Source organism: Penicillium atrosanguineum, assembly GCF_028827265.1.
Source record: "Penicillium atrosanguineum strain IBT 20685 chromosome Unknown utg000003l_segment0_segment0, whole genome shotgun sequence".
In the NCBI taxonomy this organism is placed as follows: Eukaryota; Fungi; Ascomycota; class Eurotiomycetes; order Eurotiales; family Aspergillaceae; genus Penicillium; species Penicillium atrosanguineum.
The window spans coordinates 57,105-79,758 of NW_026623135.1; the positions used below are offsets into that span (position 1 = coordinate 57,105).

Sequence of the window (22,654 nt, forward strand, 5' to 3'; positions counted from 1 at the left end):
CACTACGGAAGTCGTGCAACTTGTATAACCGAGGGGTTCCTTCGATGTTAAATCTGTAGAGGCGGATGCATCAGTATCAGCCCGTGTTCTTCCATAGGTTCGTATGTGCATCATGGGGAGTATCGACCTAGCATCTCAGGCGCGCATACTTTGTCGCCAGAACCGCCTGACCAATACGTCTGGCATCGCCCCGGGCTATCTCCAAGCCAATTTGCTGGTTTTACCTGCCAGATATGCCCCCGATTTTCAAGATCTTTGTCTGCGCAACCCAGTATCATGCCCTTTGCTAGGCATGTCGGTCACTCCTGGTGACCCATACACGATCAAGCCCGCAGGATGTATTCGGTCTGCGGATTTCGACCTAAGGACGGATTTCCCCCAGTACCGTATTTACAAATACGGAAAATTCATTGAGGGTCGCAGTGACCTCCTCGATGTATGGACCTCAGACCATGTGGGTTTTCTCATCGGGTGCTCTTTTTCCTTCGAGGATGCTTTGACGGCCGCAGGCCTCCAACCACGTCATCAGGAGACTGGATCGATAGTCGCGATGTATCGATCAAATATTCCGCTTTTACCCGCAGGAATTTTCACTGGGGCGCATTGCATTGTCTCTATGCGGCCGTATAAGCCAGATCAGATAGAACAGGTGCGAGAGGTGACCCGGCCGTATCTCTCCACTCATGGTGAGCCGGTGGCTTGGGGATGGGACGGGGCTAAACAGCTAGGAATCTTCGATGTTGGTCAACCGGATTTTGGAGAGCCGCAAGTCTTTCGGGAGGGGGAAGTTCCCGTGTTTTGGGTCAGTCGACCCTACTAGTTCCCCTCGAGGTGCCCGCACTGATATTCGTCTAGGCATGCGGCGTCACACCTCAGATGGCGGTTGAATCCGCAGGTCATCATATCAATGGACTGATATTCGCTCATGAGCCTGGCCATATGCTGGTGACAGATTGGACATCTCAGGATCTGCAGGAGTTGCGATCAAGTAACATGTAACTTACAGTTCTAGGTATGCCACACCACATGCAAGGTTCAAGGGATGGTCTTCTTGAAATCTATTTCTCAATACCTACCTAGCTATATCCTTTTTCATGGCATGGTTAGAAGCAGTCCTTCATCACACTTGATAATTCTCCTCCGTAGTCAAACGTAAAGCCTCCGTTAGGCAGTTGTTGCCAGGGGATTTCATCCGGCACCGGACCCATATCTTTCCCGATTCCCATGATCTGATCTTCCAAGTTCCCAACTGCTTCGAACCATCCCATTAGCTCTTGTGTCATCTGTGCTCCGTCTAATGGAGTTTGGCTGGAACCTGTCGCGGGAAGAAGCGATCCCTGTGGGCGGGAGGGCCCCGGCTCTGAGGGCTCCACGGCTGGCCGGAGTTTCTGAACTCCTAGTCCCAATTCGGGGCCAAGCTTGCGAAGACTTCGGATCGATTTCCAGAGGCGTCGAGAGATATATGACTTGGTTGAGAATCCCTTGACTAGCTCCAATGCCCAGTAGAATTCCTCCTTGCACGATCCACTGAACTGGGACGGGGCCTGAGACACAGCAAGGAACAGGACTGCCAGTGCAGATACCAGGAACCAGTTGAAGGCCACCTGCTGGAGTTGATAGATGTCCGAGGTCTCGTTGAGTCGGGTGATGAAGCGGATCGTGTCCTTGGCGAGGCTGACGACCGTCTCCGACTCGGCCGGATACCGGGCAATGTGCCCGGCGGTATGCAGAACGGGGCGATAAATGAGCATACGAAGCTGGTTTGCGCGTAGATACAGAAGCCCACGAAGGCGCCGGAGGCTTCGTGGACCTTCTGCGCTGTCACCATACTCGGGTGTGCTATTGTGATCCAGGCGTAATTCATCGGGAATGTCACGTACCCAGCGCAGCACCTGCCAATCCAAATAGTTCATTTCATCCTTTTTAATTTCATTTGTGTTGTTGAAAGCTGAGATGAATTTCCAGACCTTAGCTGCTATTCGGCTGTAGCGAATCATGACCCGCAGATATGGGGTTTTCTGCTCTGGCTCGGGCAACCAGGGGTCGATGTCCGAGTCCTCCAGGGCGAATGGCATCCCCGTTCCAAAACTCCAGCGCATGTCAAGTACGTAAATTGACCAGAAGAGTCGTAGAATTCGCTCCTTGTCTCCGGCCACGATAGCTGGTTGACTTAGTGTTTCGCGTCGATGAAGACCTTTCTCCAAACACATGCGCTCCACGATCCCGATGGTTCGCCAGGCAAGTGTCTCTTCGTCCATTTGAAAATAAAAGATCGACTATCAGACCTATTAGCATAGTTCGTATCCGGATTCTTCATTGCTCACATACTACCAGTGTGAGAAAAATGATGCTCTTGATCTCGGGTGGTCCCCAAACACAGTTGTCCTGAACTTCGCGAACACTGTCGAACAATGCGATGGCTTGCTCACTGCGACCGCTGGCTTCCGCCGTCAAGGCACATGCAAAAACTAATCGAAGAATGTATACATCTTCCCGATCCAGTGCATTCCGCTGTCGAATTTGGGCCTCCGGGCTGACTGAATGATCCATCATGCCATAAAGAAACTCGACCTGATCCAAAAGCTCTGGAAGCTCCAGCACCGGATACATGATCCCCATCTCCTCCTCGTATACCTGACAAAGGCGCAAAGCCTCGGTTTTGGGAAGGGCCCAAAGCGGATCAACCGCTTGGCGGACTTCCGAGTCGTGATGTGGAGCAGACGGTGAAGCGAGTGGCGATGGCTCCTGGGTCAGATCCTCGTCACCGGCTTCATTGCGCTCAACGATCCCTCGTTGCTGCAGGCTGGATTTGGCCAGATCAAAGCTAAATGCCGACGTGGTTGGGCCCTGAAAGGGCGTCGCCCTCGTGGACACTCGTCGTAGCGACCGCTGCGTTGGCAACATCCCGTACGACCCGCCTGCTGGACCGACGACACTTGACCGGCCTACTGGCGAGCTGTCGCTATTCGCCATTGACCGCACAGCCGCCGACAGTGAGAGGATTTGATCCTGCATCAACTTCATTTGGTCAAAGAGTCGCTCAAAATTCCTGTTTCCGTCAGTGCGCGTAACTGGGCGATTCAACGGGTTTCCTCACTCTTGTTCGCCGACGCTGTCGCGGCGGGGGTTTTCCACGTAAACGCAGTCGATGTGCTGCCTCCCGCAACGATGACACGGTGTTTGACCATTGCACTTGATTTTGCGGCGCTTGCATTCGTTGCTGTCAAGAAATGAGATTCTAGTTCAGCGCAACATCGAGAAAACGTACCAAGCTCGAGCAATGTACTTTCGTCGTTTCTTACGCGATCGGTCATCCGGTATATCCTCCGCCGAGGCTGCGTTCTCCCATTCCAACTGCAAGTCCATTTTGTAGTTTGCTCGAAAAAGATGGCAGAGATCGAGAGAGAAAAGAGGAAAAGTGCGGGGGGGTTAACAGAGCCCCGGAATTGGCGCGCGGTGGCGCCGGGGTTTAGGTTTAGCACCTGGCACTGAATAAGAGCTACGTATTTGGTCACCGATGCTCAAATTCAGGGAATTACCAACTCACTGACCACTCACTAACCGCTTACTGGCTACTCACTAACTACTTAGTGACGACTCATACGCGCCATGATTATCTTTCAGGTCTTTATCACATGTGGTGCTAAAGAATTCGGCCAGTGTTTACACTCTTCTCCATGGGCTTTTCCATTCCAGTAGTATGTACAAATCCGTCAATCTCCTCAATCCGCTCTGTCATCAAGGAAATGTATAAAATATCGGCACAATGTGTCGGCAAATTCACAAATCCTTAGTGCGTTCGTCACTTTCCGCAATCCACTGCTCTAATTTCTTGGGATCGCGCGCAACGAAGCCCACCTTGAACGGCTTAGGCTCTGTGGTCAAGGCCGTTGGGATAGAGTTGCACTCGATTGAATCCAGGATTGGTCGGTCTTCGGCTTCCTTGGCCGGGTACATCTTGAATGCAGTGATCAAGCGCAGGAACGCCGTGAAAAGCTCTCGGTTCGCCAGATGGGAGCCTGCACACATGCGGGATCCTGCACCGTATCCATAGTGAGGAGTGCCAGATGCGTCCCCAAGCTCTAGGTAGCGTTCGGGGATGAATTGAGTCGCATTTTTAAAGTGATCCTCGTCATAGTCGGCGGCATAAGCATTCTACAGTGGGGTTAGCACGGTCTCGAAGATCGGAACGCGAAGACGGAGCTCACCATGAAAAAGGTGGTGCCGGCGGGGATGGTAGCTCCCTTCCATTGGATATCCTTGGTGCTCTCGCGAGGCAGACAGATAGGAATGACGGTCCAGAATCGGAGAACTTCCTTGACAAGGGCAGTCACATAGGGCACCTTCTCTTCAACCAAGCATTTCTCCCAGGCATCACCATCCGGATAAACCTTCATGATCTCCTCGTATGCCTTCTTCTGGATCCGCTGACCATCTTCCGACGCCAGATACGCGATACCCATGATCAGATTTCCCGGAACGGTATCCAGACCGGCAGACACCATGGTCAGACAGATCGATTTCACCTCGGCTGTGACACCAGTTAGCATGTTGTTTCGTATAGGTTTTATGGCGGTATTTACCATCATTCAGCTTAGCCTCAGGGTCCTTGAGAATATTACCCGTGATACAGGGCTTGTCTGTGCCCTTGGCGATACGGTCTTTCAACATGTCCAGAAGGAAGGTCAGATACTTGTCACGACGAGCCCGGAACTCCTGGGCTTCGTTGTTCATCTTGGGCAGAATGCGCAACAGAGGAATGTAATCCTGCCAGTTATTGGACGTGCTGCGGAAGTTGGACACGCCACGCTCAACGTCACAAATTTCCTTCAGAAGTTGATCATTCACGTTGCCCTCAATGCGAAAGCCATAGTTGAGAGTCAGACTGGTGTTGAGCGCAAATCGTTGGAAGTATGCGGTCGGGTTCACGTCAAGAGTGCCGTTCTTGCTATCCCGATACAGCTCCTTGATGCTAGTGTTGGCTTCGAGGTCGATGATGGGCATATAAGACTGTGTCGCCGGTCGGTTCAAGGCTGTGGCAGCGGCCTTGCGGCGCCGCTTGCAGGATTCATCCCACGGAGAAGTACCGATGGTGAATCCCTGGGAGCTGGACACAACGCTATGGAACGTATGGAAAGTCGGTCGCGAAATCAGAGCTGACTGGTCCTTAATCCACATTTGGCGCACCGAATCAAAGCTATTGGCAAAGATGATGCGCTATCCAGAATTAATCTTCGCTCGCTTATCTCCTATTGGGGGATCTCGTTACCTTGTTTCCCATGCGCACCTGGAAGACGGGGCCGAACTTCTTTGCCCATTTGGCTGTTACTGTAGCGTGTTGGTTGCCCAACTGCAGCAAGTTTCCGAAGAGGGGCACCCCAGGGATTTCCGGTAACCCCTTGATCTTAGGCACATCCGTGCGGTTGAAGTAGCGAATGACGAAGTAGACGACCGTGATCACGGCGACGGCCAGCGTTTGGAACGACATAGTGATGGTTGACGACGAAACCGACATCCAAGGACGATCTTAAATATCGGGATCCGAACGGCGCATTTCCGAAGAAAGCATCATGCAGGCTATTGGCGGCGTACATTTGCCTCGTGCCTCTCTCATGGAACCAGTTACATGGGAGATGAAGGCAATTCCGGGGCCCGTCACAGTCCCACTTGGTGCATTTACTTGCGGGGCCCCACCGCGGACCTGCGGAATGAACCCTCCGCGACCCCAGGTTTTGTGTCCATTCCTCGGTTGCTTCACCGGTAACGAAAGTCGAGGGTCAAAGGTCAAAGGGTCGAAGGTCGAAGGTCGAAGGTCGAAGGTCCGTGCCATCCTAGTTACTTCGGCAAGCCATTCCCGTCTCTATTCCCCAAGCTGGGGCGGAATGAAGCGGGTGAAATCACCGCTCCGGCTCAACGGTACACCTTTGTGGATCTGGTACAAAGCCCTCGGAATGCTTGTAATGCTCTATATCTCTTACATTTCGGTGCTATCTACCCTCTGGACATGTTGATCAAGTACTTGTGGCCCCCCATCCGATACCTGACGTAGCTCGGACAGAGAGACCTCCCGGCTTCCCAGGCGGGAAGCGTGGAATAAGTGCTCGTACCGGACACATCTCAGCTATTTTCCTCGTGCCTCAAGTCTTTCGAACCTGGCGCCTAGGTAGCTAGGCAGCTAGCATCGACGGCCCCATGCCGCTGCCCAACTTCGCCAGGCACTCTGGGGCTTCCGAGAGTCCGTAGGAGAATCCAATTGATTGATCGTGTCCAGCCCAACGATCTCGTCCTCCGCCATGCCGCGTCGACGCTTCCAATTGCGCTCTGTGTTGGTGACGTGGCCATCACGAAAGAATTTGCCGTAAAACGCTTTTGCTTCTTTCCTGGTCCGCACCCGCAAGATGTCATACGTGCTGGAATGGGTCAGCGCAGCGTCACGCTCGCTGCTCATCTGCCCATCAACGACGTGCACATGGACCCCGGATGCGCGAAAGTGCGCCCCCCACATCTCCTGCTCGGCTGCGGTCACAAAGATGGCGATTCGCGTGGGCGACACGGGGTACGCAAGGAGGTACGCGAGGGCGTCCGCATCCACTCCGGTCGGGATGGGTCCGATCACGAAGTGGTCGCCGCGCTCGAGGGCCTGCTGAATACGAGGGACGTAGTGGATGTGGAAGTAGGATTTATCAAGTCCAGTGTCGATGGGCCCTGAAATAAAAGCGATTTCGGGTTGTGCAGTTGCTGCTGCTGCTGCTGTAATCATGTTGTGACCGCTGGAAAAGGAGCGAAGTTTCAGTGGTTCAGCTACTGAGGCTTAAAGACTCTGTTCTCTTGGTCCTTCTCAACACCTTTCTTTTAGACGTCTTTTGAACCTTTCCAATCCATCAAATCAGACCCTCTTCAATACGCCCGGGATTCTTCTTTCGGCTATGAAACTGTTTACTGATCGTTACCGTATGGAAATGGGTACGCCAACTCTGGATATCCCGAATACTGCCTTTAGCGAACGCGCAATGCCTCCGGGCGTTGTATCTACGTATTTTCGGAGACGTTTAGAACTCGATGCTCCTGGATACCTCGCTCTTGACGAAGAAGGTCGGGGTTGCAGAATGGGATCCAACATCTTTAGTGCATGGGATTACAGGAGAGGATGAATGAGACTGCGCGGTGTGTGTCTGGCTATCCAGGAATACCGAGACGCTCTATTGCAATACTGAAGATACGTCACTCCAAGACACGATGACCAGATAGCCCCCAAGACTATGTTTAACAAGAATTAAGGACGGATGTTGCCATCATTCCTTTTATACGAAGCCCAAGTTGAATCGGCTGCAGTTGACAATGAAACTTGCCCAGATCCCGGAACCTCGAACATTGATTAGTCCTATCTGACATATTATTTCTTAAACACTGAATAATGGGCAATCGCAATTCATGCGGTGCAGTGGCCGCCTGTTGGCCTGAGGAACAGGGCATCGATTGTCACCACGTCCCGCCGATGCAACGCGCAACGTACAACGTGCAAAACAACCTCATCGGCGTCTTCGCCGTATCTTGGCGACCAGTACCCAGCATCCTGCCATGTCTTCCCAGCCCTTTCTTCCCTTATCCTCGCCTCCGGCATCGCCCCGGCTCCAACCACGCCGTCCGAGCTTAGATCCTGAGCGTGAGATATTATCGACCAGAGGTCAACAGCGCATCTTGACGTTCTTGCCCAGCCGCACGTCTTCTACGGCATTGCGCGACTTGAACGATGAGATAAGCTCGCCGCCAACTTTTTTCCGACGCGGATCCCTGTTGATTGGACACAGCAACCCCCGCTACGAATGGTGTGTGGCATGATTGCTCTCTAGCGTTCCCCGCTGATTCCAGTACAGGCAACGTTACTATCGACCACCGGAGTCGTTGAAAAAACTTCGAAGATCTGTGTATGTAGGACGCGTATCCCCGATGCCCATCTCTAATCCTTTACCATAGACGACAGTACTATGAGCGCAACAACTCGTTAATCTCCCAATATCTCTACATTGATCGCCTCCTGGACTCGTCGCTTCCCCACAATCTCATCGAGGACTATAATGAATGCCGCCATTTCGATGCATCCGGGAACCATATCCACCAATCTCCTCCGGACAGCCCGCCGGAGTCGACCGAACAGCCTGATTCCAAGGCCACCCGGATCAAGCGCACCCCGCATAATCTCTATCGGATCCCCGATGAAACAGCGCCCTTGCTTCAATCTTCCAGCGAGCTGGAAGCCACTCATCCCATGCCCGATTTCGAATCGCATGGCGGGATGTCCCCCTGAGAAGGAAGAGCATTTAATCAACTTGGCCATCCGTATCAACTTCGCTGCTAATGTTGCACTGCTGGGATCCAAGATAGCCATCATAGTGCTAATCAGCTCTATGTCAATGCTAGCAGGCCTAGTTGATGGCGTCCTGGATTTCCTCAGTACGGTCATTGTCTGGGTCACCGCTGTTATGATCCGCCGCCAAGACCGCAACCAGTATCCCGTCAGTCGCCGACGTTTGGAGCCAGTGAGTGTCTTGGTCTTCTCGGTCATCATGGTCACTTCGTTCTTCCAGGTGGGGTTGACCTCTTTTAACAAACTCGCTGGAGATGACCGTACGGTGGTAGAGCTCTCGATTCCCTCCATATGTTTGATGGCAGGAACCGTCTTGGTCAAGTTGTTTTGCTGGGTTTGGTGTCGCCTTATTCCTAGTCCCGGTGTCCAGGTGCTGGCCCAAGACGCAATGACAGATGTTGTATTCAACACCTTCAGTATCATCTTTCCACTCGGTATGAAATTACCCTCGTTCCTGCTCCCATAAGAAATGCCCGAATGCTGACTATCATTGATAACAGTTGGATCGTTCACTAATTCCTGGTTTCTTGATCCACTCGGTGGTTTGCTCCTCTCGGTGTACATCATGTGGAACTGGGGCTGGACAGCAGGCGAGTACATTCATCGATTGACGGGAGCAGCTGCGTCACCCACAGACCATAGCATATTGCTCTACATGACAATGCGTTTCTCTCATGTCATTCGGAAAATCCAAGACCTCAAAGCATACTACGCAGGGGACAAGCTCAACGTCGAAGTTGATCTAGTCGTCCACGAGCACACTAGTCTACGAGACGCTCACGATGTCGGTGAAAGCTTGCAGTACATTCTCGAGAGCGTGCCCACCGTGGACCGTGCCTTTGTGCACCTGGATTACGATGAGTGGAATCTTCCGAGTCACATGAATCAGTTGGACCGTTAGTCGGAGCTTGAGCTATGACGTTCAGGCTAGGTTTTCTGTAAAACCAGCTACTAGAAAAAAATTATCAAACACATGACATACATCAATCATTTATCTAATTGTACATTAAAAAACAAAGCATGGTCCGATCAGGCATATGTGCCAAAAAGATGGACGATGGACGACATAAATAACATCCAGCTATTTCACACTACCAGAAGATGAGAAAGACTCATAATCAAGAGATGTTCATCAAACCAGGCAAGATCTGTGCTTAGCGAGGCGGTTGCGAAGGTGGATGCAACGACCCTGGCATTCCACCTTGTGACGACCCTTGACTGTAGACACGATGATGCGTCGGCGCGGACGGAGGCTCGCCCAGCGAGCCTGGACCGGATGTCCGTTGAAGGGGCGGAATCGGGCCTGATGTCGCCGGCGGAGGTGGCGCATAGCCCATCCCGCTCCCAGGAGGGTGCATCACTGCAGGTGGAGTGTATGAGCGACCGAGAGTCGCAAGTGACGGCATTGATCGGCCGCCCTGTGCCTGGGGTGGAGGAGTGCTATGTCCATACTGAGGAGGCCCGCCAGCCAGGCCGACAGGGGTCGAGCGGTGCGATTGGTGTGAGCCATTGACCATGGTCTGCACGTGTTGCTGATAGCTCTGGTTGTGCGCTTGTGATGAAGCGGGAGTGGATGGCGCGGCCGGCGCATAAGAGGACTGCGAGGCTGACTGGCGGGGTGTGAGGCCAAATAGGTTGGCCGAAGACTGGACAGGCGTCGATTGTTCCTGTCGGGAGCCAAAAGCAACACTGCTAGCCCGCGATGGAGGAGAACTTGGGCGATAGACAGATGACTGGGAGGGCATATCACGAGATCCAGATGGTGCAGGAGCGGGCTGCGAGAAGACATTGGGGTAAGAGGAACGTTGGGAAGACGGCGGCGGTGTTGGAGCGGGTGAGGGAGCGGAGCGGTTGCCCAATGAAGCTGACGGCTGCGATGGAGCGGATGTGTAGGGCGAGAAGGAGCTCTGAGGAGCTACTGATGTCGATGCACGACCACTTAGCGGCGGCGGCGGGGGTTGTGATTGTGAGGGCGGGCCAGCTTGTTGTGCCCGAGGATCAAACCGTGCCATCCAATCATTGTTCGCTGATGCCCCTGATGCTCCTCCGGGAGGCCCGTAGTTCGAGTATTCCGGATAACCGCGCGAAGGTGTTACATATTGATTCTGTTGAGAATAGCTTAATGGCTTTGGCCCAGCACTTGAAATGAGCGCCTCGTCAGGGCGAGCAGGGCCAGCATGTTGGTACGTGGATCTCGATACAGAGGAGCTAGAAACAGGGACAGAAGTTGTCTGTTCACTAGCGAACCGCTTCCGTGGTTGGGGATCCTCCGGCTCGTCATTGAGAATGCTCATGATGTTGGAGCGCTTCGCTGGAACCTGGCGAGAGGTTGGCTCCGGAATCGGAGTGACGCTCGGGCGAGGAGAGTCTTTGACGGGGGATAGAACAGGCCGTGGTGATTGAGCGAGGCCAACTGGCTGGCCGGGAAGCTGATAGTATTGTCTCTGACCGAAGGGGTCACGGTGAACAGAAGAAATATCGAGCTCGGGCCGAGCAAGTTGTGTCGGTGATCCCGGCGCTTGAGTCAGACTCGGGTGGCGTGAATGCGACGGAGGAAGGAGGGATGGCGGTTGTTGGGTAGACATGTAGCCCTGAGCGGATAGAGGATCCATACGGGCCAAGTCTGGTGGCATAGGTGCCCCCGGGTTATGTCGCGACAGGATTTGCATGTCTTGAGCTCGAGAATTTGAGTGCCCCATCATAGAATCCCGGCGGTCTTCAGTGAAGTACCCAAGACGCGGTCCTTGTACCCGATGGGCTGCACCGGGCTGAGCGCGCATCGCCCGAGAGGCATCCTCGCTAAGAGTAGAAGCCACGCCCGGCACTGGACCAGCGTTAGATGCTTGCGCAAGAGCCGGGTAGCGGCTCGGGCCCCTTTCGCTGTCAGACATAGGTCGACCATGAAGAGGCATGGGCTGAGGTGACATAGCGAGAGGCTTGCCCTTGGACGAAAACCGTGCCTCGTCGGTCTCGGTCATCAAATCCCCATGGGGAGCAAGAGGACGAGGAACAATGGCTGAAGGTGTGGCCTCATATCGGCGTTTGGGTGCAGAGGTGGGCACTGGCAAAGCACCAGTTGGCTCGCCGCGAGCTTTCTTTTCCTCGGCAATCAGGAGAGTCTCCTCGAAATCTTTTTGCCCCGAATCAAGCCGGCGCTGGTAGTAATTTTTTACCTGCATTTCTCGGTTAGCATGAGAAAGGCCCCATAACGGATTCAAAGACGATAAACGTACCATAACCGTTGTCTTGGTCTTCATGAAGTTCGAAATCCCCTCAAAGTCACGTCCAAAGTGTGCGAGCAACCGAGGGAAATCACGTTGTTCCGGTACAGACCAGTAGCTGGTCGGTTGCATACCTCCATATCCAGTCTCCATCGGTTTCGCTGGCATGATAGTCTCCGCTTCAGTTGTATCGAAGACGTACATACCCTCCTTAGCTCTCCCCCGGATTGTCCTGGCACGCGACATTTGCGGGTTGAGTTCCTTTTCGATGAGCTCTCGGTCCTGGGGCATGATACTCTCTACCATCACATCCGCATTAAGATCCATCTGTGGCATGACAGTAATGGGGGTAGTGCTTTGCGGAGTTGGTCCCTGTGATTTCTGATCTGGCTGGGTAGTCCTCCCACGGCGTTGGCCCCGAGTGCCTCCAGCCGTTCGACCACCGCGCCTAGATGCAGGCTTCTCAATGAGTTCGCCATCCTTGCTTATCTGGCCTCGGCGTCCGGTGACAGAACCTTCGGGTTCATTATACTCACCAAAAGTCGGAGCTGCTGCACGTCTTGGACGTCCAGTGTCGGTCACAGGAGCAGGCTCCTCCTCACCATCAAAGTCTGGCTTGACTACACCCAAATCGGCTATGAGGGCATTGGATTTAGGCCGGGTGGACTTCTGTTTCCCTCTGCCGCGACGGCTCCACCGCTTGTTGAGCTTCGCTTTGTACTTGATCTCTTCCTTGGTGAGATAGTAGTGGATGATACACTGCTTGAATGTACGACCAGGCAAAGACTCGGCAATCTTACCCCATTTCTTGGGGTGCGCCATAAAGGCATTGGTGAAGATCTCGTGTTCCTTTTCAGTGAAATCGTTTCGTGGAGGTATAAAGCCAAAGACATCCAAGGCATGACGGGCTTCGACGACGTTGTTTACATCTTTGTAGATGCGCGCAATCTCCTCTTCACGCTCCAGCATATCTGGAATGATTGCCTCGCGGCTCAGGTCAGGGCGAGCAGTCGCCATTTTGGTTCTGCGTCGTTCTAGCTCCTCTTGTGCAGAAATTTCGGAAGCTCTCAGTGCATTGAGGAAGTCAAGCTCACTATTACCCTTGTATCGTCGACTCTCGCGTCCTTCTTGGGTGGGTGCAGGGGACACAGGAGCGGGAGGGGCAGGTGGCGATGGTGGGCCCGGAGTCATGGGCTTCTTGTCCTTGAAGCGATCCAATTCCCAGATCGCCAAACGCCAGGGCTTGTAATAAGACATGTATTCTTCCCGAAGCACGGCATTCTTCTTCGCGATTTCCTTCTGTTTCTTGGAAAGCTCGCTGCAGAAGGTGTTTCTGAGTCGCTCGTGAATTGAACCATTTTCTTGGCATACTTCCAACTCGGATAGAGGAGTGGGAGGGCCAGAGTTCAGAAAAGGTAAACTCTCAATCGTGATTTCAGGATGCAACTCTGCGGGCGGAATGACAACCTCTGCATGAGGCTCAGGCTCGTGCTGCTCCGGTTTGGGGTATGGGTCAAAAGTTACCACACGCTCATTACCTGAAGCATTTGAAGCATCTTCCTGCTCGACTGATGGAAGCGGAAGCGGAACTGGTGGCGGCTGCTGCTGCTGCTGTCCCTCTCCGTGAGCTAGCATGCCCAGCAATTGAATTCGAAGCAATAGAGACACAATGGTGGGATCCTCTAGAGGGGGTGGCGGCATCTCGGCTCGCAGGAGCTGCATGTCTCGTTCAAAAATCTGCTTTCGCTCCTCCAGGTATTCTTGATTGAAAACCACATTCTCTTCTTCCTCTTCTTCACTTGATTGCCCAAAGTCGGGAATTGGAGCAGAGTCTTGGTTCTCACCCTGTTGTGAATCTCCTTTCTTTAGAGCCTCCACAGTAGGAACCGGCATCGGCGCCGGACTGGTACGGATGGGAAGCTTCATGGAAGGTGAACTTGGAGAAGCAGGCTTTTCAGTGTCGTCGGTGGCCATCTTGTGAGTCTCCTGTTCATGCCCCTGGGGCGGCGAGCTTGGTCGGTGACTTTGAAGGGGTTTGTTGTCGACTGGAAGAGGGCCATCATATTCATCGGCATCCCTCTTGGGGGGCAAAATCGAGACAGATGGCACACGGCTGGGGTTTGGTTGAGCCCACGGTTTGTTAGCTTTATTCGGTCCCCTCGGTGAAGCGGCCGGCCTTGCTTGGTACGCCCGTGGACCCGTGGGGATCGTCGATGACTGCATTCTTGGGGAGATGGAGGTTTCCCTGGATGGGGCTCGCAAGCCCGGTGGGGGAAGTCGTGCAAAGGTGGGAGACATGTTCATTGAGGTCGGCTTCGTCATTCTCTGTGTTTCGCCAGGGCCAGAAATAGAATCACGCTTGACCATGGCTGCTGGAGCTGTTGGTGGAGATCGGTCCGAGAGGTGAGTAGATGATTGGGAGGCACGGATTGGTTCATCTTGCTGGTGGCCGCCATCCGAGGAATAGAAAGTAGGATCTGGGGACCGTTCGACTCGCTCAGCCCTCGGTCCCGTTGGAGGCTGCAATGATGGACGGCGTGGTCCATCTGTTCGATCTTTTTCAATTAATGTGAAAGAATCATTGGTCGGCCGCCCTTCGGATGGACCTTTGTCTGCCGGCGCAGGCAGGATGGGGGCGGATACGGAGCCAAAAGCAGGAACCTGAGGAGCGGACGGAGGAGGTGAGTGTTGGGCAATGGGTTCCAGATCTTTGGGAGCTTCAGGGCGAAGAGGGGCAGGCTCCGAGCGTTCGCTATCACGTCGAGTTTCGATCCCGACTGGGCCGGAGACGATTGATGCTTTTCGGGCCTGATCTAAGAAGGTCTGGTCTGGCAATCGGTCCTGCGTAGGAGGCCCTGTTGGTAATGGCATGGTATTGGGGTTCGAAGAATTGATCAAGCTGATCGGACCACGACTAGAGGCTCGGCTCGGGGGTCGTTCCCGCTTCCAGGGCTCTAAAGGTCGTTCCCGATCTTCACGATCGGGGCGCCGAGAATCCCAGTCATCCCGTCGGTCAAATCGGTCCCGTCGATCTGGGTCGCGATCCCGATCTCGATCTCTCTCGCGAATATCCCGGTCGCGCTCTCGGTCGAGCAAACGATCGCGATCCATCTCGCGCTCTCGGTCACGATCAGCCAGACGATCCCGACCCCGATCTCGCCATACATCACGGGAACGACTCCTTCGTCGGAATGGCGGTTCTCGGTCATCCATGTATGTTGGACGGCCTCGACCTCGGCCTCCTTCCCAGTCCCCACGTCCACGTCCTCGCAAAGACCCACCGCGTGGGTGACCGCCACTAGAGGGCGGACCGTCGGGGCCGCCTGATGAAGCCGATAATAAACTATCACGGGAATTGCGTCGCATGCGAACCAAGTCGAAGTCTCGTCCGGGGGGATCTCTCAGGTCACGAAAGTCGCGTGTAGGGGAACGTGATCGGCCGCGGCCAAAGCCCATTCGGGGCGCATCTCGAGGGTCGAAGTTACGGTCGCGGCGACCCCAGTCCCGGTCCATGTCGCGGCGGAATGGGGGTGCATCGCGATTGTCTCGAAAGTCGCGGTCGCGGTCGCGGTCTCGCATGTCTCGGTCACGGTCACGGTCTCTAAAGTCACCACGGCCATAGCCGCGTCCGCGGCCACCACCGAAACCCCCTCGAGGAGAGTCAACCAGAGCGCGAGGGCCACGAGGAGGCTCCCTGTCAAAAGATGGACTCCCGTCATCGGGGCCACGGGGACCGGCAGGTGCGCGACGGTCCCCGAAGCGCGGTGGAGAGCGGTCACGGGAGTTGAACCCTGATGAAGGGGGGAATCGAGACGACATTACCAGGTCATGCTCTGGGATGACCTGGAGCGGGTGAGTTGAAGAGCTTCAGGGAATGAAGAATCCAATACTAATTGGGGGTGGGTTGCACGTGACAGAGTATGCACGGGCCACGTGAAGATGGGTCCCCTAAATCGGGGATCACCAAAGGTAAGCTTCACTGCAGCTGATAAACGAGGCACCTATGCACTATATGCAGGTGGGATATGGGGGACAGTGGTGCCTCTTGTACAGAAGTAATAAGCCATATTGAATGACTGGGAAACGCCATAGTTATGACCATAACCGCGAGTTCGAAGATCACGTGCGGCGAACCTGACACAGGGAAGGGGCGCCCCGGCTGCACGGAAACGGGGTCTCGAAAGTGCCCGATCGGGAAAAGACGATCTGCTTCAATATCGAACATTGAAGGTCTCACCTACAATATTCCCCTCTAGACTTGGCTTATGTTAGTAATATATTTTACGTATGGGTCATATTATGGTAAGCTGACAAAGTCTTTCTAAATGATCGTTTCCGACCATTCGTGGGAGTGGTCCTTATATTTCGACTTAGTATAGACTCGGTACCTTCTCATTGTTTGTCCCGAGGTTATCAATAGTAACTTAGACTCGAAAATATTCGACAAAGTATTGATAGCCCTACAGACATGCCATTTTTCATTGTCTCAAGTTCATATATTCTAGCATATACGACACTTTTCAAAGCACCCAGACTCGATCAGACCGTTGGTCGCCTCAGGTGTCAACCCGTGCCTGACGATAACATTTTCCCCACTTAAAAAATATATCGCCGACAGCCCGGACACAACCCCTCCATCATCTAATATTGTGAAAGAAAGCCAGCCAACTTTGCACACGGTGCTTTCCTTACACCCATAATCTACAACGCTTTCTCAATCAATATCCGCCTCCCCCCCCCCCCTTTTCTCCTTTTTCATCTTCTCGTTCACAATGAGTTCCCAATCCGTCTCCGCACCCCCCGCCTCGGCGACCGACTCGGTCCTGCTTGCCTCCGAGCCCATGCCCGAGGGTACTAAGGAAGTTTCCGGTGTGGATTTTGATCGTTTCCAGGGTCGAGACATCACCGTGGCTGAGCTGGTCGATAATCTGACCAACACTGGGTTCCAGGGAAGTGCCGTTGCCGAGGCTGCTCGCATTATTAACGAGATGGTACGCTTGTGATTCGGTCAATTGGACACTTTTTTCAGAGATTGGGGTACTAAATTGTGTATCTCTATAGCGTGCTTTCCGCCAACCCGAGACTGGAGAGAAAACCACCATTTTCCTCGGATATACCTCCAATCTGATCTCTTCCGGCCTTCGAGACACCCTCCGCTATCTCGTTAAGCACAACCACGTATCGGCCATTGTTACCACTGCAGGTGGTGTTGAGGAGGATATTATCAAATGCCTAGCGCCGACCTACCTCGGGGCGTTCTCAACCCCCGGTGCTGGCCTACGGGCCAAGGGTCTCAACCGCATTGGCAATCTTCTGGTGCCAAATAACAACTATTGTGCCTTTGAGGATTGGGTGGTCCCACTCCTGGATACGATGTTGGAGGAGCAAGAGGCGGCGAAACTCAAGGCTCGGGGGACGGGCAACGAGGAGGACGAGCTCCACTGGACACCGAGTCGCATCACCGAACGATTGGGTAGGGAGATCAATAACGAAGACTCGGTCCTCTACTGGGCGGCTAAGAATAGCATCCCCGTGTTCTGCCCAGCTCTGACCGATGGATCCCTGGGAGATATGCTCTACTTCCACACCTACAAGTCATCGCCGCAGCGGCTCCGGGTGGATATCGTGGACGATGTGCGACGTATTAACTCGATGGCGGTGCGAGCGGCGCGGGCCGGCATGATCATCCTGGGCGGCGGTGTGGTCAAGCACCACATCGCCAATGCATGTCTCATGCGGAACGGAGCCGAGCACGCCGTCTATGTCAACACGGCGCAGGAGTTTGACGGCAGTGATGCGGGAGCCCGACCGGACGAAGCTGTGAGTTGGGGCAAGATCAAGACGGACGCTCAGGCTGTCAAGGTGTACGCCGAGGCTACCGCAGTATTCCCACTGATTGTGGCGGCCTCGTTTGCGCGGGCAGCCCCGCCGCAGACCTCGACTCAGAACTGAAGATGGTTGGATCGCCGACGCGGCAATGCAGGGTTCCACGAGACCCGACGATTGGTTACCAAGCACCACAATCACGACTGACACTCCACCCGATTCTCCAGGGTTTCGTGGAGGATGGGAGATGGAGATGCCATATCCACACATGGAGACGGCACCGATGCCGAAGAGCATATGACCCGCACACACACGCCCAGATACATAATATACCCATCTCAAACAGGGGAGTGACTTTGTGGCTATGGCCCTAGAGGTAGCCTGAATCCGTCCCCCTTTTTTTTTTTTTGCCTTTAGACAGGGGACGAGGCCAATCGCAGGGATAGTCGGCTAACCGGATAATCGGATACAGTTTATGGGCCCCTTAAGGTGGCAAATAGGTGGCAAAGGAAAGGATTTTCGAGAATGTTAAATATTCATCCGAATTTAGTAATTCCCATTTAAGGTTGGCTCCCTAAGTGGAGCTAGGATCCACTGCACTATTGCCGATCAGGAGGGGAAGTCACCGCCAGTTGGTAGTCGTAGCGTAGCGAGGAGTACAGATGTACATGTATCATGTCTGTAGGTACATGAGCGAAGGGATGGGATACAAGCGACAGGGAAGACAGATCGAAAGAGTTGGCCAGACCGATAGATCGATTGACTAAAACCCAAAACCACCAAAAAGGAAAAAAGATAAAAGGGAAAAGGGAAAAGGAAAGAGAAAAGAACGCGGCCCCACTACCCCCGGACTTCGGCCTCTTCTTATCTTTCTCTTTTTCGTTCTCACCCTGCTTCTCCCTTCCCACTTTCACTTGACGCTTGACACTTGACACTCGACACTCTCTAAGTTCTTCATTTTCTTACCTCCCACCTCTCCTTCTCTGCCATCTTCCAATTCTCTCACTTCCCACCATATACTCTCTTTTGACTATTATAGAAGGCCATATTCATCCTTATCTCTCCGGTGGATCGCCGTCTTGACCCGAACTTCTAATTTGGTCTGATCTGCCTTGAACTGTGTCATTCAATCCGCCTCATTCTCTCGAAGACTCGAAGACTCGGGACTTCAGCTATGGATCCCTCTCCAGATCCGGTGAACAACCGGTCGGTCTCCGAGACGAGAGACAACCTGGAGTCGCCTAATTCAATTTCGAACCCCTCAAACACGAATGACACAAATGTCACAAATGATACCTCGATTCAACCTCCAGTCAATGCCGTTGAAACGTCACAGACTGTTAGCCCGTCCCAGCCTCGAGCTCCTACGCCACCACCGACTGCCGCAACCGGTGAAGAGATCGAACATGCGTACTGGGCCGAGTTCGTAGAGGACACAACTACCCCAGATGAGGAGGAGCTGAAGGAGATCCACGGAGCAGATGCCGACTATAGTGCTTGTGATCGTGAGCTTGGACCCCAACTACCTAACCCGAAATGAGTTGAGCCGATTACTGATAGCATGGCAGACACGTATTGGGAGAACAACTTCTTTCGAGACCTGGATGATCCCGAGTATGCTCCTGGGGAGAAGGCCCGCGTGACGTGGACTATCAAGGGCATTCGGGGTACGCCAGAGTCTCCCAATCGGGCCAAGGTTATGCGATCCCCGGCCGCCTATATCGGAGGCTACTGGTGGCGAATCAAGTTTTATCCTCGCGGCAACAACGTTGGCTCTTTGAGCATTTACCTTGAATGCTCCCCGACTCTGCCCGCCTCGGACGATACACTTCCCGAGACCGAGTTCACGGTTCGCCGTAGCACCCCCGATGTCAGTCTGAAAGATAGTATCCCCGATGTCAGATTGAAGACCCCAGCAACAAATGATGCCGCTGCCTGGCAGGAAGACTTCAAGTCTCAATACCCTGCCACGGCCGAGGCCCCCAGAATCACCCAGGATGACCCTGCTAGCCCGTGGCGAGTGGCGGCACAGATCGGTGTTATCGTGTATAATCCCGAAGAGCCTCGGACGGGGTGGATGCAGTCTTCGTGCCACCAGTTCAACCCTCACAACTTGGATTGGGGGTGGACTTACTTCCACGGCCCGTGGGATCAGATTCATCAGCGTCGTCGTGGCCAACATCGTGCGCTGTTGAACAATGACACCCTTGCCTTCGATGCCTATATCCGTGTGATCGATGACCCAACCCGATCATTATGGTGGCACCCAAGCGACGCCGAACCTACCTGGGATAGCCTGGCCTTGACTGGCTATCGTCCTCTGGGTGATTCAGTGATCAACCATAGTGCCGAAGTTGCTGGACTGGCTTCGTGGCTCCACATTGCTCCATTCTGCAAGATTATCCAGAAGGTGGATGTTCTCGAACACCTTACCAACTGCGATGTCAAGCCTAAGCCTTTGTGTGATGCTCTTCAGAGGCTCCTGTGGCAGTTGCGCCGTCGTACTCAATCTCTTCAGTATGTTGATACTGATGGCATTACATCTACCTTGCGCAACCTGCGTGAATTTTCGAGTGATGTTTCGGAGTTCTGGGAACGCCTCCGTCGGACGCTCGAGATCGAACTCGCGGGCACTGATGCTGGCAAGGAATTCGCCAAGCTCTTTGACAGCCCATCTCCAAACTCAGACTCTGTTAACACCCTTCCCACAAACTTCAACTCTCGCATCTGTGTTCGGGCCGACGAGGTTAAGTCCACTGGCGAGGCTGTGAAGAAATATCTGGAAAAGAAGCCTGGCTATTGGACACTCCCACCTGTTGTTCATGTGGAACTTGGCCGCCATACCTTGGACAAGGCTATGCGCTGGCAGTTACAGTTCAACAAGGTGGACCTAGACGAGGAATTAGATCTGGCGCCCTTTATGCCTGACGGTCAGAGCGGCAAATATGTCCTTTATGGCTACGTTGTTCACCGCGGCCGTCGCACGTCGGGCAAATTCTTCAGCATTCTTCGTCCTGGCGGCCCAGGAACCAAATGGCTGGCATTCGACGATGGCAGTGACAACCGCGTTGAATGCTTGACCCAAAAGACTGCAATGGGTCCTCATCTTGGTATTGATGCTTCACAGACCGTGGACCACAAGAAGGGCCATGATGTGCCCGTGGTGGCCATATATGTGCGCAGTGACATGGTGACAGAGCTCCTGCCTGGTCCCCAGGGACCTTGGAATGTTTCAGAGCCTTTGAAACAGTACTATGAGACCGGTGTCTATCCGTCTGCCCCATTAAACGATGCGGCGCTAGTGAAGGACGACATTCAGGTCGAGGTGTACTCGACTACTGAGTACGATCATCTGAACAGCCTGTTTGACACCTACGATCTCATGTCTCACTCTAAGAAGGTCAACGGTGTCATGTATATGAATCTGCCTCGTTCGTCCCGCATTGCTGAGCTCCGCAAGAAGATATCCTTGTGGAAATCGGCGGGCGAGAAGCTTGTTGGGCCAGAGCGCGTACGTCTCTGGCACATCGGGCACACTCGTGCTCAATGCGGGCCCACTCTTGCGTTTGATCTGATCTCAGACATGAACGTTCCCTTGAATACATCCGGTGGTACTCTGCGATTCTGGATGGAAACGATCTCAGAAGGTAAGTGAAAAAGTCTGGTGTTTGAAAGATTCCACTAATGTATCAATTCTAGAGGATGCCAAATTCTTTGCGATTCCGGATCCATCTTCATTGGCTGCAGCTGAAGACAAGACTGAGGAATCTATTATCGAGCGGGCTATTTCGGGCACTCCTGAACCACAATCAACTGGACCCGATGGAGACGCCGTTGCCAGTTCATCCAGTGGTGTTCATGAGACTGTTGTCACCACAGCCGAAGATCTGGACACCACTAGCGACGAACCTTCTTCGCCCCCGCTTGCGACCTCATCTCCCGAAATTGATGCCTTAGCGGAAGAGATGGCTGAGCATGATGCCGTCCTTGCTGTGGCTGCAGCCCACGATCAGCAGATCACGGATAGCATCTCCTCTGGTAATCATGAAACAAGCTCTTCTGGTACAGCCCCTACATCTGCGCCTGTCGAGACACCTGTACCAGAGCCGGCAACTGCAACCTCTACCGAACTCGAGGTGACACTGCCAGTCGGACATGCGTATTATTTCATCCAGGTGTTTGACGCAGACGATCAGGTCCTCCGTACAGTGGGCTCGTTCTTCTCCAAGCTTGAGGCAAATGTCAAGGCGTCCATTCGGAAGCACCTGAAGTGGCCCATCCGCCGAGATTTCCTCATGTGGAAGCGAGTTGATGGCACCACCGTGACGACCGTGTCCCCGGCCGATAATTTCCTAGATGTTGTCGTTCCCCACGGCTCTTGTATCATCGTGGGAGACAAGTTGAGCAGAGACAAGCGCTCCCAGCTTGGCGTCTCTGGCCTGTTCTCCAGCCCTGATCGCCTGGTCCAATACCTGTGGGCCGAGTCGCGCGAACACCCGATTCAAGGCTTCACCGGTACTAAGACTGTCGAGGCCACTTTCACTAGCGACTACTATAGCGGAGAATTCCTAAAGGGATTCTATCATGGCCACGGCAAGCACTTCTCAGGCACGGGAACCGTCTATGAGGGCGAGTTTGTCTTCGGGCGGCGCCATGGTCCAGGCAAGATGGAATATCCAACAGGTGACACTTATGACGGTGATTGGGTCGAGGATGTGCGCCACGGACAAGGCACCTATGTCGAAAAGAAGACTGGCAACAAGTATGTTGGCGGCTATAAGGATGGCAAGCGACACGGCAAGGGTATCAGCTACTGGGAGGTGGCTGATGAAGAGACGGATCTCTGCCAAATCTGCTATTCCGAGGAGCAAAACGCCGTCTTCTGCGACTGTGGCCACGTCTGCTCCTGCGTGACCTGTGCCAAGCAGGTGGACCTGTGTCCGATCTGCCGCAAGACCATCAAGAGTGTCATCAAGATTTACAGGACTTAACAAAGTCCGCATCACTGCGGAGTTTTTTGAGCATTCTGGTTTTTGGGTCTGTTTTGTTTTTATGTGCACAAGGCCATGCATGGGAAAGCCGTTGCACAAGACGTCTGTTGAACAAATTAGCGACTGGTAATTAGGGGGAACGGGGTGTGATTTTTTGCCTTTTTTACTCTCATTTTATTTTGGATATAATTGCATGCCACCATTGGTGGACCTAGACATCGTTCATAGACATACATTGCGTTAGACGCTGA

At 53.5% G+C, this 22,654-nt stretch overlaps 9 protein-coding genes across 9 annotated transcripts; 5 read left to right on the forward strand and 4 right to left on the reverse strand.

Moving 5' to 3' along the window:
* Positions 1–112: 112 nt before the first annotated feature.
* N7443_003421 (DUF1445 domain protein) lies at positions 113–999 on the forward strand (the record flags this gene model as incomplete). The annotated part of the gene is made up of 2 exons (XM_056883477.1): positions 113–802; positions 856–999. 2 exons carry the CDS (start codon positions 113–115, stop codon positions 997–999), a joined length of 834 nt encoding a protein of 277 aa, XP_056741755.1.
* A 104-nt stretch (positions 1,000–1,103) lies between these two features.
* On the reverse strand, positions 1,104–3,366 carry N7443_003422 (putative C6 transcription factor; the record flags this gene model as incomplete). Its single annotated transcript, XM_056883478.1, has 4 exons — positions 1,104–2,276; positions 2,329–3,049; positions 3,098–3,220; positions 3,269–3,366. The coding sequence occupies 4 exons, from the start codon at positions 3,364–3,366 to the stop codon at positions 1,104–1,106; spliced, it is 2,115 nt and encodes a 704-aa protein (XP_056741756.1).
* A 414-nt stretch (positions 3,367–3,780) lies between these two features.
* On the reverse strand, positions 3,781–5,488 carry N7443_003423 (cytochrome P450; the record flags this gene model as incomplete). The annotated part of the gene is made up of 4 exons (XM_056883479.1): positions 3,781–4,155; positions 4,209–4,531; positions 4,584–5,217; positions 5,270–5,488. The coding sequence occupies 4 exons, from the start codon at positions 5,486–5,488 to the stop codon at positions 3,781–3,783; spliced, it is 1,551 nt and encodes a 516-aa protein (XP_056741757.1).
* Positions 5,489–6,175: 687 nt separating this feature from the next.
* Positions 6,176–6,760, reverse strand: N7443_003424 (domain HDIG; the record flags this gene model as incomplete). Its single annotated transcript, XM_056883480.1, has 1 exon — positions 6,176–6,760. The coding sequence occupies one exon, from the start codon at positions 6,758–6,760 to the stop codon at positions 6,176–6,178; it is 585 nt and encodes a 194-aa protein (XP_056741758.1).
* An 818-nt stretch (positions 6,761–7,578) lies between these two features.
* N7443_003425 (uncharacterized protein) lies at positions 7,579–8,305 on the forward strand (the record flags this gene model as incomplete). The annotated part of the gene is made up of 3 exons (XM_056883481.1): positions 7,579–7,826; positions 7,875–7,925; positions 7,975–8,305. The coding sequence occupies 3 exons, from the start codon at positions 7,579–7,581 to the stop codon at positions 8,303–8,305; spliced, it is 630 nt and encodes a 209-aa protein (XP_056741759.1).
* A 100-nt stretch (positions 8,306–8,405) lies between these two features.
* N7443_003426 (cation diffusion facilitator family transporter) lies at positions 8,406–9,266 on the forward strand (the record flags this gene model as incomplete). Its single annotated transcript, XM_056883482.1, has 2 exons — positions 8,406–8,799; positions 8,866–9,266. The coding sequence occupies 2 exons, from the start codon at positions 8,406–8,408 to the stop codon at positions 9,264–9,266; spliced, it is 795 nt and encodes a 264-aa protein (XP_056741760.1).
* Positions 9,267–9,519: 253 nt separating this feature from the next.
* On the reverse strand, positions 9,520–15,405 carry N7443_003427 (MYB DNA-binding domain protein; the record flags this gene model as incomplete). Its single annotated transcript, XM_056883483.1, has 1 exon — positions 9,520–15,405. One exon carries the CDS (start codon positions 15,403–15,405, stop codon positions 9,520–9,522), a length of 5,886 nt encoding a protein of 1,961 aa, XP_056741761.1.
* A 953-nt stretch (positions 15,406–16,358) lies between these two features.
* Positions 16,359–17,538, forward strand: N7443_003428 (deoxyhypusine synthase; the record flags this gene model as incomplete). Its single annotated transcript, XM_056883484.1, has 2 exons — positions 16,359–16,577; positions 16,648–17,538. 2 exons carry the CDS (start codon positions 16,359–16,361, stop codon positions 17,536–17,538), a joined length of 1,110 nt encoding a protein of 369 aa, XP_056741762.1.
* A 1,048-nt stretch (positions 17,539–18,586) lies between these two features.
* N7443_003429 (putative MATH and UCH domain protein) lies at positions 18,587–22,403 on the forward strand (the record flags this gene model as incomplete). The annotated part of the gene is made up of 3 exons (XM_056883485.1): positions 18,587–18,917; positions 18,981–21,059; positions 21,112–22,403. The coding sequence occupies 3 exons, from the start codon at positions 18,587–18,589 to the stop codon at positions 22,401–22,403; spliced, it is 3,702 nt and encodes a 1,233-aa protein (XP_056741763.1).
* Positions 22,404–22,654: the final 251 nt, after the last annotated feature.